Source organism: Astatotilapia calliptera, chromosome 6 (assembly GCF_900246225.1).
Source record: "Astatotilapia calliptera chromosome 6, fAstCal1.2, whole genome shotgun sequence".
Taxonomy (NCBI): domain Eukaryota; kingdom Metazoa; phylum Chordata; class Actinopteri; order Cichliformes; family Cichlidae; genus Astatotilapia; species Astatotilapia calliptera.
The window spans coordinates 41,035,555-41,049,194 of NC_039307.1; the positions used below are offsets into that span (position 1 = coordinate 41,035,555).

Sequence of the window (13,640 nt, forward strand, 5' to 3'; positions counted from 1 at the left end):
TGGTACAGGGCATTGAAGATGATAACAGTGGGTGGATTATATTCTTAAACTTAGTTACAGCGCTTTCAGAAAGACATCTACTGTGATAAAGTCTACTCTCCACCACTGTGTAATCAATTATTGTAAATGTAAATGTTATCAGAAAATGATCAGACAGCAGAGGGTTTTCAGGAAACACTGTTAAACGTTCAGTTTCTATGCCATATGTTAAAACAAGATCTAGAGTGTGATTAAAGTGGTGGGTGGGTTCTTTTACAGTTTGACAGAAACCAATTGAGTCTAATAAATATTTTCACTCAGACAGTGAGAAATATTATAATTCTGATCATTTATCAGTACATGTTCATATTTTTGTATCTATGTATAAAAACAAAGCTGACGCTGTGAGACTTCAGAGGTGTGAACATCACAGCAGATGTCTTTGTGTCAAAGTAACTGAGGATAAAACATGAAGGAGATTTTCCTGGCCGGGCTTTTATAGCAGATAACCTTAAAAATATTCTGCAGTAGATCAAAAACTAAAGAAAACCATCAATCAACATATAAACACAGTGTTGGTCAAGTTACTTGAAAAAAGTAATCAGTAACTAATTACAGATTACTTCCCCCCAAAAGTTATCCCATTACTTTACTGATTACTTATTTTCAAAAGTAATTAATTACTTAGTTACTTAGTTACTTTTTAAAAACACGATTTACAACCTGAATTGGTGATAAAGCGATAGATCTTTCAGCCCAATTCTACTTTTTCTGCATAATCCATCATACAAAATGTGATCAAATGGAAAAGTCTCTTTTTAAAACTTGTTTTATCAGTTTTAATCTTTTAACTTTATGCATCAAGCAAAAATTTAATTATCTGCAACATTCTCTGACTGGAAGAAATTAGTTTAACATTTAAACCTATTTTCTGCACATTCCAGCACATAAAATAAAATATTTTTTGTGTTTACACTCAGTCTTTCAAATAGATGCAAGTAAAACACAGCAGAACATAAATAAAGTCAAAGACTCAGCGGTCCTGTTGCTCTATTTTCACCTGTAAAGCAGGAGTGGGGTAGGCGGAGGTTTACCCTGGTGCAGGTGTGCCGCGGTCAGTGGAAGAATCCGTGAGTTTCTCTGTGAGTTTCCCATTACGTTGTAGCTACTCGGTGCTTGCTCGAAAGTTTAGGGGTTTTTTCGCTGTAAAAAGAAGTTTTCTTCCCACGCACAGCGGACACTAATGTTTTTGTCACTTTTTATGGAATCAAACTCAAAGTAAGGTCAGTACTTCCACGCTTTAAACGCTGCACGCTCATACTCTCTCCCGCACTCGATATATGATCCATTGTTGATCTGCACACAGCTGTTGTCACGAACGGCGCACTCGCTTACGTCACTGTCATGAGACACTCGCAAAAAAATCACGGTTTTAGTAACGCAGTAACGCAGCGTTCCTACGGGAAAGTAACGGTAATCTAATTACCGTTTTTGCAATAGTAATCCCTTACTTTACTCGTTACTTGAAAAAAGTAATCGGATTACAGTAACGCGTTACTGCCCATCTCTGTATAAACATCACCTGATGCTGCTGAAGTGAAGCAGAGCAAAGTTATAGAGGTTTGATTACAGACACAGCTGAGTGTAAAGTTTCTATTTCTTCGATCTTAAACTGCAGAAATGAGGTTTTGTTGTCAGATGTCATTGTTGAGAAAAAAACAGGTGCCAGCAGCACTGAATAGAACTGTAGACTGATGCCTAATAAGCAGAGAGTAATGCAGAAAACAGATTTGAGACGGGAAACTGTTCTTGAAGTACAGAGAGAGCTGTGCAGGAAGTGTGATTTTATCGTGGTGGAAGCAAAACAGCAAAGGTCAGAGATGACGATGCTTATCAAACATGAAGTGTAGTTTGGATCTCCTTTTGCTGCTGGTTCAGTCAGTTTTAGTCGGAGTTACTCAACCTGCAGCATCAGAATCTGTGAAATTTTCAGCCCTGACAGCTTGTCCGTGTACGTGCTGCCGGGTGAACGATCCACGGTGAATGAAATCCATGTACCTGCTCTCATTTCCTGTTTTAGCTGTTCGGCGGTTGTTCAAATAGTTTTGTGAGCTTTAAGCTGAGATTCTGGCATTTCTGGAAAAATACATTTATATTTAAAAATCGGTTCAGGATTTATTGAATTGATGTCGCTTTATTCAAACTAAAATCGATTTTTTAACCCGCCCCTACTAATAACAGATTAAATGCCATGTTGAGGCTGTCATTTTTAGCATCTACATGGATGTTAAAATCACCCACAATAATTATTTTATCTGAGCTGAGCACTAAATCAGATAAAAACTTTGAAAAATCAGACAGAAACTCTGTGAGGCCCAGGTTGTCACGTCTGAAGGTGAAGCAGACGGCGTGGAGTGAGACCCAAAAACATGATGGAGGCAGAGTGAGGTGATGAACGAAACACAAGCCATTATTTGGCTGAGCAAAAGTACAAACAAAAGCAAAGAGAGAGAAACTAACAAACACCTAAACTGGGGTAAGCTAAACATTACACACTACCTGAAACATCGAACTAGAACCTGGGATTCTGAGATCTGATTTTCACCCAGGTGTCATCCACATACCTGAACCAAGGACTCGGTGGTGTTCCAGTAACATCTGATGGGAAAACACTGTGAGTCAGGCCTTCATAGTGGAAGTGCTTCAAGGAAACCAGTACTGATGGTGAGAAATGGAGAGAACAACGTACTGGACAAGTCGAAATCGATAATTATGATGACTCCAAATGCGATGTTTGATTGAAGCCGTCATGTCTTTGTGAGGCAGAAATAAGGTGGACACACAAAATCTCCCCTGTTCTAAGCATGGAGCAGAGGCTGTAATGGTTCTTGGGGATTGGCACTGTTGCCCAGTTAATTATAGTCCCAGTAACCACCCTCTGCAAACACATCGCTGATGTCTTCACAGCATCATCAGCCTCACCCTATCCCAGCATCGCCCTGCATCTCCTCCTTCACTACATCCATGAACCTCCTCTGAGGTCTTCCTCTTTCCCGCTCCATCTTCATCATCCTATGTCCAGTACATCCACCCTCCCTGCTCTGCACATGTGCGAACCATCCCAGCCTCTAGTCCTGTCCATCCCGCTCACTCGCAGTGAACACCTGAGCATCTTCAGCTCTGCGTCCTGTCTTTGTGTCAGTGCCACCGTCTCCACATCATACATCACAGCAGCTCTCACTGCCATCTTCTAAAACCTTCCCGTTCACTCTCGCAGCTATCCTTCTGACACTCTTCTCCACCCACTCCACCCTGCCTGCAGCTCTCTCTGGATGGTCCCAGGTATTTAAACTCATCCTCCTTCACTGTCTCTGCTCCTTACATGTTCACCTTTCCTCTGGTCTCATTCACACACGTTTCTGCTGACTTTCATTCCTCTACTCTCCAGGCTCTCCTCCACCCGCTCCCTCATCTGCAAACATCACAGTCCACAGAGACTCCTGCCTGACCTCATCAGCCTGTCCATCAGCGCTGCAGGTCCCTGATGTAATCCCACCCCCAGCTCAAGCCCACCTGTAGCTCCTCCCACACACAGTACCACAGTTCAGGCCGTCTCTCCCTTTATACTCATAGACCTCACACCTCCACACTCCTGCTGTTCCCTCTGACTTGCTGCCTGTCTTCACACTTTCATCTCTGTCTTCATGTTTGATGTGGTGAAGGTTTTAAGCTGGATGACCTTCCTGACACAACCCTTCTCACTTGTTCAGGCTTCGGTGTGCCTCCACCCACACGTATCAATGATTTACACTGTAAACCAGTAAAGGAAATCTAAAAACTGTGGTTTTTATTATCAACCATATCTTGACTTGTTTGTGTTTGGACACAGACAGAAATATCACCCTCACCATAAACCTTCAGCCCCTGTTCTGTGTGCTGTAGTTGGTTCAGATGGTTTACAGTGACCTACAGTCAAACAAACAGAACTGCATGCAAACATACTAGTTTACTCAAAACACTGCAATACTCTGAACTCCAAAAGTAAATGGATTTTGCAGTTTTCAGTCATCTTTGGTCCTGTCCTGTACAGGACAGCTTTCATCTGTGTTTGTTATGCGACTGAACTCTGACCTGTGAATCATTCAGGCATGAACCAGGGTTACATCTACACACAATAGTCAACCAATTGTAAAGGGAGGCTGTCACTAAAACCAAACAAATGTCAAAGATGACAGTTTCACAGGCGTAATATATTTTTGTTGTGTCAAGAAAATTCTCAAAGATCTTTTAGCCAGTAATTTTGCAAAGTGTGGATGACGAGAGAGGAAGTTCCAAACCTAAAAAACTGCAGCAGATCAACAGTATCTGAAAGCCATGTCAGTAAGACATGGGACCTGAGAGATGCATCTGGACCTGCACCTGACCAATGACTGGTCACTAAAGCCTCACCAGAAAAGGTTTCAGTGGCTGTAAAGAAGCCAGAGAAAAGGATCAAGTGTGAACATTAAACAGGAACTGGACTGAAAATCAGTCAAACAGGTCTGATGAAGTGATGACTTTTACATGCTACTTAAACCTCTAAGATCAAATGGATGTCACTATGGAGCAGGTCAGGACAGAGGTACAACAGTGAGGGTCTACAGCCATCTGTAAAACACGGTAGGGCTTCTGGCGTGGTATGGCTACATTTCAACCACTGGTGTTGGGATCTTGTCAAATTGGTGTAATTATAAAGACAGAAAAGTACCATAAAATTCAGACCAACCATGCAGTTGCATCTGAAGAGCATCTGATGGACAGTAGCTTCATTTTTCAGCATGGCAGTGATCCCAAATATGTGAAGTAAAAGCATATCTGGATAGAAAAACACAACGCTGTCAGTCGTGGATGGACCTCCCCATAGCCCAGACCTCAACATCACTGAAGCAGTTTGGGATAGTCTTTTACAGAACAAAAGGCAGAAACATCCAAAGAAGAGCTGTGGATGTCCTTCAAGAAGCCTAGAGAACTTTTCCTAAAGACTACTTATAGAAATGACAGAAAAAGAGGAACATAAATGTGCTCATACCAAATATTGTACTAAATACTTCAGCATCATCAGACTTGTACAAACTGTGCTAAACTGGGAAAATCGAAATAGGTGCAGCAATTTTCAATAAATTTAGCACTGTTAAAGTGCTGAACTAGTGCCATGTTATCGTAAACACAAGTTAAATTGAATTGCAGTATTTTCTAGATATTTCCCACCAGGACCTGTAATGGAAAGTTTCCAGGACTCATTGTAATCAAATGGCAAAACCCCCTGACTCCTTTTAAAAGGAAGAAGCAGCTACATTTTCCTGAAGTCTATGTCTGAGAATCTCCCTTTGTCTGAGGAAGAAACGTCTACCAGGTCCTTGGTTCCAACCTGGACCAGGGCAGGGCTCCCTATGCTCTAGGTGCTCCAACATCTCCCCCATCAGAAACATTCCAGCTTAATCCTCTGGTCAGTGTACCATTGACCACAGAGCTGGCTGATAGCTGGACTCCGCTGTCACTGCGTTATGGTTTATGATATAGATATAGAAATGAATTTTCCTGTAGGGATCTTCATGACCTCATCTTTTTTTTCTCTAACCAAAGCAGTCCAGTGTAACACTGAGTGAAAAATAAAAGTGTTGTGCTGTCTGTGGCATCGTCATCATACACAGACGGCACTTTCGCTCTAATTAGAGGACACGCGACTCAGCCTATACCTTCTGACTACTAAAGTAACCACACTGTGACTGTTGTGGCAGCTCTTCTGTCAGTGGAGCACGTACACAGATTAGTTTGTGGCTTCTGTTACATTTTCTGTTACATTTGTACAGAAACTATAATTCTCTGTACATTCTCTTAAGAAAAGGATGAGCAAACTTCTGTTAGTTTCAAACTTTCAACCCAGTCCTGTAAGCCTGTGTCATGAAGCTTGGTCCTTCTTCTGCTCTCCTTCCAGGTTGCAGTACCTCAAAGGACCCCTGCAGAATCAGAAGATATCAGCAGCATTGTGGCGGCCCAGCTGAGGGTACCAGACACCAACATGCCAGCCAACCCAACCAAGCAGCAGCAGCAGCAGCGATGCAGCAACAACCCCACGAGCTGTGACTACTCTCTCTTTGAACTGGAAACCTTCTTCACCCGCTGGGCCCCTGATAGTGACCCTGTGTCAGCTCCTGGTGGCTCTTCATGTGCATTTGTTCCTAACAAGTCAACTGAACGTGACCAGGATAGAGTTGTTATCATAGACACTCGTCGACAGCCTTGGCAAGTGCTCGATCCACCACAGACCTCGACGTCCTCGGCGTTGAAGCCGAGCGGAGGGCAGAGTTTCTCCTCTGCAGGCCGGCTGTCTGCATCACAGGGTAACACTTTGTCTGCTTTCCTCAGTACGGCCTCTTAATGCTGTTGTTTTGCTCTGCCTGTGTACACCTTCAGATATTTGGATCACTTTATTGATGTTCCATCAACGTACTTAAAACCAGTAGTGTGTGCTGTCAAAGCTTCCACTGGTGCCACGTCGGAGTGGTCATCAAAGTGATAGCAGACAGGTCGACAGCAGACGGGTGATTGTGTGCTGGACTCATTCTTGAGCCACACAACTGCACTCACATTTAACTAATAATAATCTGTATGAACAGTTCCAGTCCCGCAGCACTGAAACAGCACTTATAAAAATAACCAATGATCTTCTTATGGCAGCTGACTCTGGTTTACTTTCCATTCTTATTCTCCTCGATCTGAGCGCTGCTTTCGACACTATTTCTCACTCTATACTTCTCAGTAGGTTGGCCTCTATCGGTCTCTCCCATACTCCACTAGCCTGGTTTAAATCGTACCTGTCTGATCACACTCAGTTTATTCAACTCAAATCCTTCACTTCTCAGCCCTTTCCTCTGACCACTGGCGTACCCCAGGGATCTGTCCTGGGCCCCTTCTTTTCATTATCTACCTTCTTCCACTTGGACATAAATATAATATCCAGTTTCACTGTTATGCCGATGACACCCAGCTGTATCTGTCCACTAAACCTGATGCTGCTCTTCCCCCATCCTCCCTCACCCTCTGCTTAGCTGAACTAAATTCATGGTTCTCTTCTTATTTTCTTAAACTCAACAGTAACAAATCCGAGCTCCTCTTGGTCGGCTCTAAATCTACATTATCCAGAACCAACAGTTTCTCTGTTACTATCAATAACTCGCTGGTCTTCGTTTCTTCCTCTGTGAAAAGCTTGGGTCTCATCCTCGACAGTACTCTATCTTTCAATTCAAACATTAATAACGTCACTCGGTCTGCATATTTTCAATTGCGCAACATTAATCGTCTCCGTCCTTTTCTCACCCCACATGTCGCTGCCATTCTTGTCCACAGCCTTGTTACTTCCAGGATCAATTACTGTAATTCACTTCTTTATGGTCTTACTCAGAAATCCGTCCACAAGCTTCAACGCGTCCAGAACTCTGCTGCCCGTATCATCACCAGGACCTCTTCTGTCCACCACATCACTCCTGTCCTGCAGCAGCTTTACTGACTCCTGGTCAAATATTGCATCAATTTCAAAATACTCTTGTACACATTTAAGACTATTCATCATCTCTCCTCATCTGGTTCAGATCACCGCCCCATCTCGGTGTCTCAGATCTTCTTCTTCTCTTTCTCTCTCCGTCCCCTCCCCCTGTTTTGCCACCATGGGGAGCAGGGCTTTCAGCTGCTCCACTCTGGAATTCCTGACCTCCTGATTTAAGAAATATCACCTCCTTCTCTCTCTTTAGGTCCCAACTCAAAACTCGTTCAAAACAGCTTATCCCACATAACCTCTCCACTCTGCTATTTTAAATTTGTTTTATGTCTTATGCTTTTATGATTGTGTAAACTGCTGGCTTTTATGTTGCTTTTGTTATTCTGCTGTGTGCAGTGTCCTTGAGTGTTCTGAAAGGCGCTTTCAAATAAAATGTATTATTATTATTGTTAGTTAAGCTTTCCTTTACACACTGAGGTCATTGTGGCAGCTGTTATTGCTGAAGCCTGACAAAAAGATACTGGTGATGAAAAGTCTCTATTGTACTATTGCATGCTTTAGGGTCTGAAGATGCTAATGTCACAGTCTGTGGACCAGCAGAGTGAGTGCAGTGAGTAGGACGCTGAGTTTAACAAATCAGAGTCAGAAAGGGTTTTATTGCCAAATGTTGAGCAGGTTTACAACATTAGGAAAATTGCTGCGGTACTTAGTGCAAACATACTGTCAGATAACGCTTAAATAAACAGTAGAAAGATATATACATGATATATACATGAGTGCAGGTGGTGATCAGTGCCAAACATGGAATGATGCAGTGACACAGCGTAGGGTCATGTGTTAGTGGTGGGAACAGTCATACGGTTATTGTTCGTGTGTCCAACAGCAGAGGGGAAGAAACTGTTCTTATGGCGAGAGGTTCTGGTGCGAATGGACCGGAGCCTCCTGCCTGAGGGGAGCAGGTCAAACAGACTGTGTCCAGGGTGAGAAGGGTCAGCTGAGATCCGAGCTGCACGCCGCAATGTCCTGGAGGTGTACAGGTCCTGCAGAGATGGGAGTCTGCAGCCAATCACCTTCTCAGCAGAGCGCACAACACGCTGCAGTCTCTGTTTGTCCCTGATAGTGGCTCCAGCGTACCACACGGTGATGGAGGAGGAGAGGATGGACAGCCGTTTAGTCGCAACATGAAGTTCAAACTGAGGGATCAACAACCTTTGTGTGCGTGCGCACACTTGTTTTAGCTGCTCTCGTTGTTGATTTGCGTGTTTCTGCCGTATGAATTTGTTGTTTTTCCTTGTATGTTTTTACTGGTGCAGCCATTGGTGCTTTTATTTTTAATATATATTTATATTTACTTGTATTACACAGAAATACCATTAAGAGAAATGAGTAAATACACGAACAAGACGAGCCTATAGAGAATTAATAGCGCTCATCTTGGAAAAGCAACCATCACATATAACTGCCTGGCTCCGAGTTTAGTGACAGCTGATTCCTTGTTTTCTCTGGTTCCTCAGGGACTTCTGCACCCACGTCTTTGAGAATGCAGGATCCAGGATCTTCCCAGCCTTCCTGGAGGAGAACACCAGCACAGGCTCAAGTGCAGCAGCTTCAAAATGGCAACACTTACTCTCAACAGGAAAGCACCGTCCCTCCCTCACGAATCACACCGTCCTCCAGCACAGGTGCTGTTAGTAAAACAGGTAAAACCAAGACAGCTGGGGCTCCACAGTCCTCTCTATCAGTCCGGGGAGCTGTAGCACCGCTGGCCAGCACTGAGGTGGCCATCGCCCCACAGCATCGGACAACTCTCCTCACTAACCTTAATAAAAATCGTGCCGCATGCACTTTGCCCACAGAGCGCCGCAGGAAGAGTTACGTATGTGGAGCCTGCGGAAAAGCTTTCTCTGGCCTGTCCAATCTAGAGGTCCACAAGAGAGTGCACACAGGCGAGAAGCCTTTCCGCTGTGACACTTGTGGGAAGCACTTCTCTGAGGCTGGAAACCTGAAAAAGCACCAAAGGGTTCACACGGGGGAGAAACCCTTCAGCTGCAACCAGTGTGGGAAGAGGTTTGCTTGGATCTGCAACTTGAGGACACACCAGCAGTCTGCCACAGGCTGCGGAGCACAAGCCGGGGCAGGGCTGTAACTGCTGATGCTGTTATTATTGATTCAAAGGGTAGTATAACTCGGCCCAGTGACAGTTTTTTGTGTCCCTGGTTATAGTCGACCCAGTTTAGCTCTTTCTCTGTGTTCCTGTGGGCGTTTTGAAACTTTTCCTTTGTCTCCTGGGTCCTCGGAGAGCCTCTCCATGGATGCATGGCACAACCTAAAGAGAGTGCCAGCTCTCCAGGACGTATACACTTAAAGAAAAGAAGAGAAACTGGAAGAGCTTCACTGAACAGAGGGGGTGGCTCACGACAACAGCTATCAGTGGCCTAAAATGCAGGGATTTCAACCCCCAGTCATACCCTGGCTCCTGTGACTGTAATAATGCCTTGGCTCATGTCCATTAATGACCCATATGATTACAGTAAAAGGCTCTCAGGACCACCGCTGAGGTGACAACCTACATCTTTAACATCATCTTTACCAACCAAAGATTTCCACTTTCCAAGCCTGCGGAGACATTTTGCTAAATATTGTATTTTTGAGCCTGTATATAAACATGTGACCCAGTGAGTGTTACAGGAAATCCAAACTAAACTCAAACTCTCGTTTTTCACTCACTAAAGGTGTATGCTGGACAATTATTTCACCTCAAAAAAGAAAAGTACGCAGAGTCGATTACATGACATTCATCACCATGATGAGTAGTTGGAAACGTTTGACCACGATGTGTATTTGACCACAGTGGGAACACAATCAGACTGAATTAAAGAGCATATAAAGTCTCCTGTGACCAACCTCATCAGATCTAATGTGGTGCTTTCAGCTCTTTTCATTCTTTCCTGTGTGATAGTTGCCCTCTCTCTCTCTCTCTTATTCTGTGGTGAAATCTTCCACTTTCACAGAGTTAATAAATAAATTGGATGTGTAGGCAGAATTCATCTAGAGGGGTGCCGCGTTAAACTCTTCATCCACGGAAGCCTGAAGTCTGTGCTGTAAAGAAGAACACAAAACAATATTTATCAGTGCTAGGACCAATTCTGTTTACATTATACATGCTTCCCTTAGGCAGCATCATTAGAAGACATAGCATACATTTACACTGCTATGCAGATGACACCCAGCTCTATCTGTCCATGAAGCCAGATAACACACACCAATGAGTTAAACTGCAGGAATGTCTTAAAGACATAAAGACCTGGATGGCCGCTAACTTTCTGCTTCTTAATTCAGATCAAACTGAGGTTATTGTACTCGGCCCTGAAAATCTTAGAAATATGGTATCTAAGCAGATTCTTACTCTGGATGGCATTACCTTGGCCTCCAGTAACACTGTGAGGAACCTTGGAGTCATTTTTGACCAGGACATGTCCTTCAACGCACATATTAAACAAATATGTAAGACTGCGTTCTTCCATTTGTGCAACATCTCTAAAGTTAGAAATATCCTGTCTCAGAGTGACGCTGAAAAACTAGTTCATGCATTTATTACTTCCAGGCTGGACGACTGTAATTCATTATTATCAGGATGTCCTAAAACTCCCTGAAAAGCCTTCAGCTGATCCAAAATGCTGCAGCAAGAGTCCTGACAGGGACTAGAAAGAGAGAGCATATTTCTCCTGTTTTGGCTTCCTGTTAAATCCAGAATTCAAAATCCTGCTCCTCACATACAAGGTCTTAAATAATCAGGCCCCATCTTATCTTAATGACCTTATAGTACCATATCACCCTATTAGAGCACTTCGCTCTCGCTCTGCAGGCCTACTTGTTGTTCCTAGAGTATTTAAAAGTAGAATGGGAGGCAGAGCCTTCAGTTTTCAGGCCCCTCTTCTGTGGAACCAGCTTCCAGTTTGGATTCAGGAGACAGACACTATCTCTACTTTCAAGATTAGGCTTCAAACTTTCCTTTTTGCTAAAGCATATAGTTAGGGCTGGACCAGGTGACCCTGAATCCTCCCTTAGTTATGCTGCAATAGACGTAGGCTGCCGGGGATTCCCATGATGCATTGAGTTTTTCCTTTCCAGTCACCTTTCTCACTCACTATGTGTTAACAGACCTCTCTGCATTGAATCATATCTGTTATTAACCTCTGTCTCTCTTCCACAGCATGTCTTTATCCTGTCTTCCTTCTCTCACCCCAACCAATCACAGCAGATGGCCCCGCCCCTCCCTGAGCCTGGTTCTGTTGGAGGTTTCTTCCTGTTAAAAGGGAGTTTTTCCTTCCCACTGTCGCCAAAGTGCTGCTCATAGGGGGTCATATGATTGTTGGGTTTTCTCTGTATCTATGAAGCGCCTTGAGGCGACTTTTGTTGTGATTTGGCGCTATATAAATAAAATTGAATTGAATCCTAACTCATCCGCATATTGAAGTTCCACAGTAACTGCATTATTTGTTTTTTGTCTTAGTGTATTGCATTGCTAGATATTTGTTAAAGACAATACTATATACTGTACGATCCAGGCATGAGTCTCATTAACTGTTGTCTTGAGAGATCCTTCCACGCTGTGGATCACCGACACTACCTCACTGATTTTGGTGATTTGTGGTGTTGCAGAGCTGTGTCACTGCACTTGTGCTCATTATGGACCAATTTCTAGGTTTTGACTAAAAATCTTAAACACTGAAAATCTGTCAGTTCACTTTAAAACTATCTTGCCTGCAGGCGTCTCATGCTACAAACACATATTTCAAACATATTAACTGCAAAAGTAATTGTATCCATGTGTCACGGTGAGGACTCAAAGATAAGACTCTGAGCTAAAGTCAGTTAAATAAGTTTTATCGGCGAAAGAACTTCAACGCTGACGCGATCACAGGAGCTCTGAGAGGGAGAGAGGGAGTGACTTGTGATGGCGGGTGAGTGTGTGTGTGTGTGTGTGTGGGGGGGGGGGGGGGGCAGACTGCTGGCAGGTGGAGGAGGTAGTGAGTGGACAGGTGGGAACTGAAGCAGTTCAAAGAGTGCCGGTAAGTGTTCTTCCAATCTTCCAAACAGGAAAGGTCCAAAGTGGCCTCCAGGTGGGATAACTGCTGGGACGCCAACAATGTTCCCTCTAATGTTTCATGTGTCTGAACACAAACTCCCTGAGCGTCCCTTGGATCACTGTGAGCAACAGCAGACGTGCGCACTGTGGTCACGCCAGCATCCAATCCATCCAAATTACATGTTTATTAAAATAATCAAATTACAGCGTTTACATTTATGTTAGACGACTCTTAATTACCTGCTTTTGCCCACTTACAATGAAAATTTAAAAAATCTTGTTCATGACCTGTGCAGCATGTTAACACTATTGGAAGGAAAAATAACTTCAACTCCAATTTTGAAAACACAACTGTCTTTTCTTTTATATATATATATAAAGCTCTGACTGTATTATGAGTCTGTGGTCTGGGAGAGAGTCTGTAACTCTGTCTGCAAGTACAGTAAATAATGACCAGTGTTGGGCAATTAATTATATACTTACTTCTTCAAAAAAGTAACTGAGTTATGCAAACAACAAAGTTTTTTGCAGCTGTTTACCTAAAAATGCAGCCAAGGCGTTTTTAAATAAGCATTTCAAACTATTTACAGAACAATCAGCTGTTCTGCATCAGAGAGACCGTGCTAGCAGTGCACAATTGTGCACGCGCGCAGCTTAGAGGGAACGTTGCACGTCAACACCGACATTTTCTTTTTTTTTTTTTTTTGTGTCCCGTTTGGATCTTTAGCCGTCAGAATTGTTGTCTTAAGGCCAAGAAAGATGCCAAGCGGATTTATTTTACCAAGTGGATCATCATGGCCTTGCCATATTGGTCCATTTGATTGACCTTTATTATAATTATGAATTTATTTTATTTTCAGTTCCTACAAACGGGACAGACATGACTGGGGGATAGGACAGGGAGAGAGAATGAAAGAAAGAGAGGGAGAGAGAGAAAGAAAACCAAAGGGGAGAAGAGACGGAGAGAAGGGGGGGAAGAGAGAAAAAAAACAAACAAAAAAAAACAAAAAACAAACAAAAAAAACAAAACAAAACTCC

At 43.2% G+C, this 13,640-nt stretch overlaps 1 protein-coding gene across 1 annotated transcript; it reads left to right on the forward strand.

Annotated features, from left to right (window-relative positions):
- Window positions 1-8,642: 8,642 nt before the first annotated feature.
- Window positions 8,643-10,668, forward strand: LOC113024822 (zinc finger protein 79-like). Its single transcript, XM_026172166.1, has one exon. It carries the CDS (start codon window positions 9,054-9,056, stop codon window positions 9,657-9,659), a length of 606 nt encoding a protein of 201 aa, XP_026027951.1. The 5' UTR covers window positions 8,643-9,053; the 3' UTR covers window positions 9,660-10,668.
- Window positions 10,669-13,640: the final 2,972 nt, after the last annotated feature.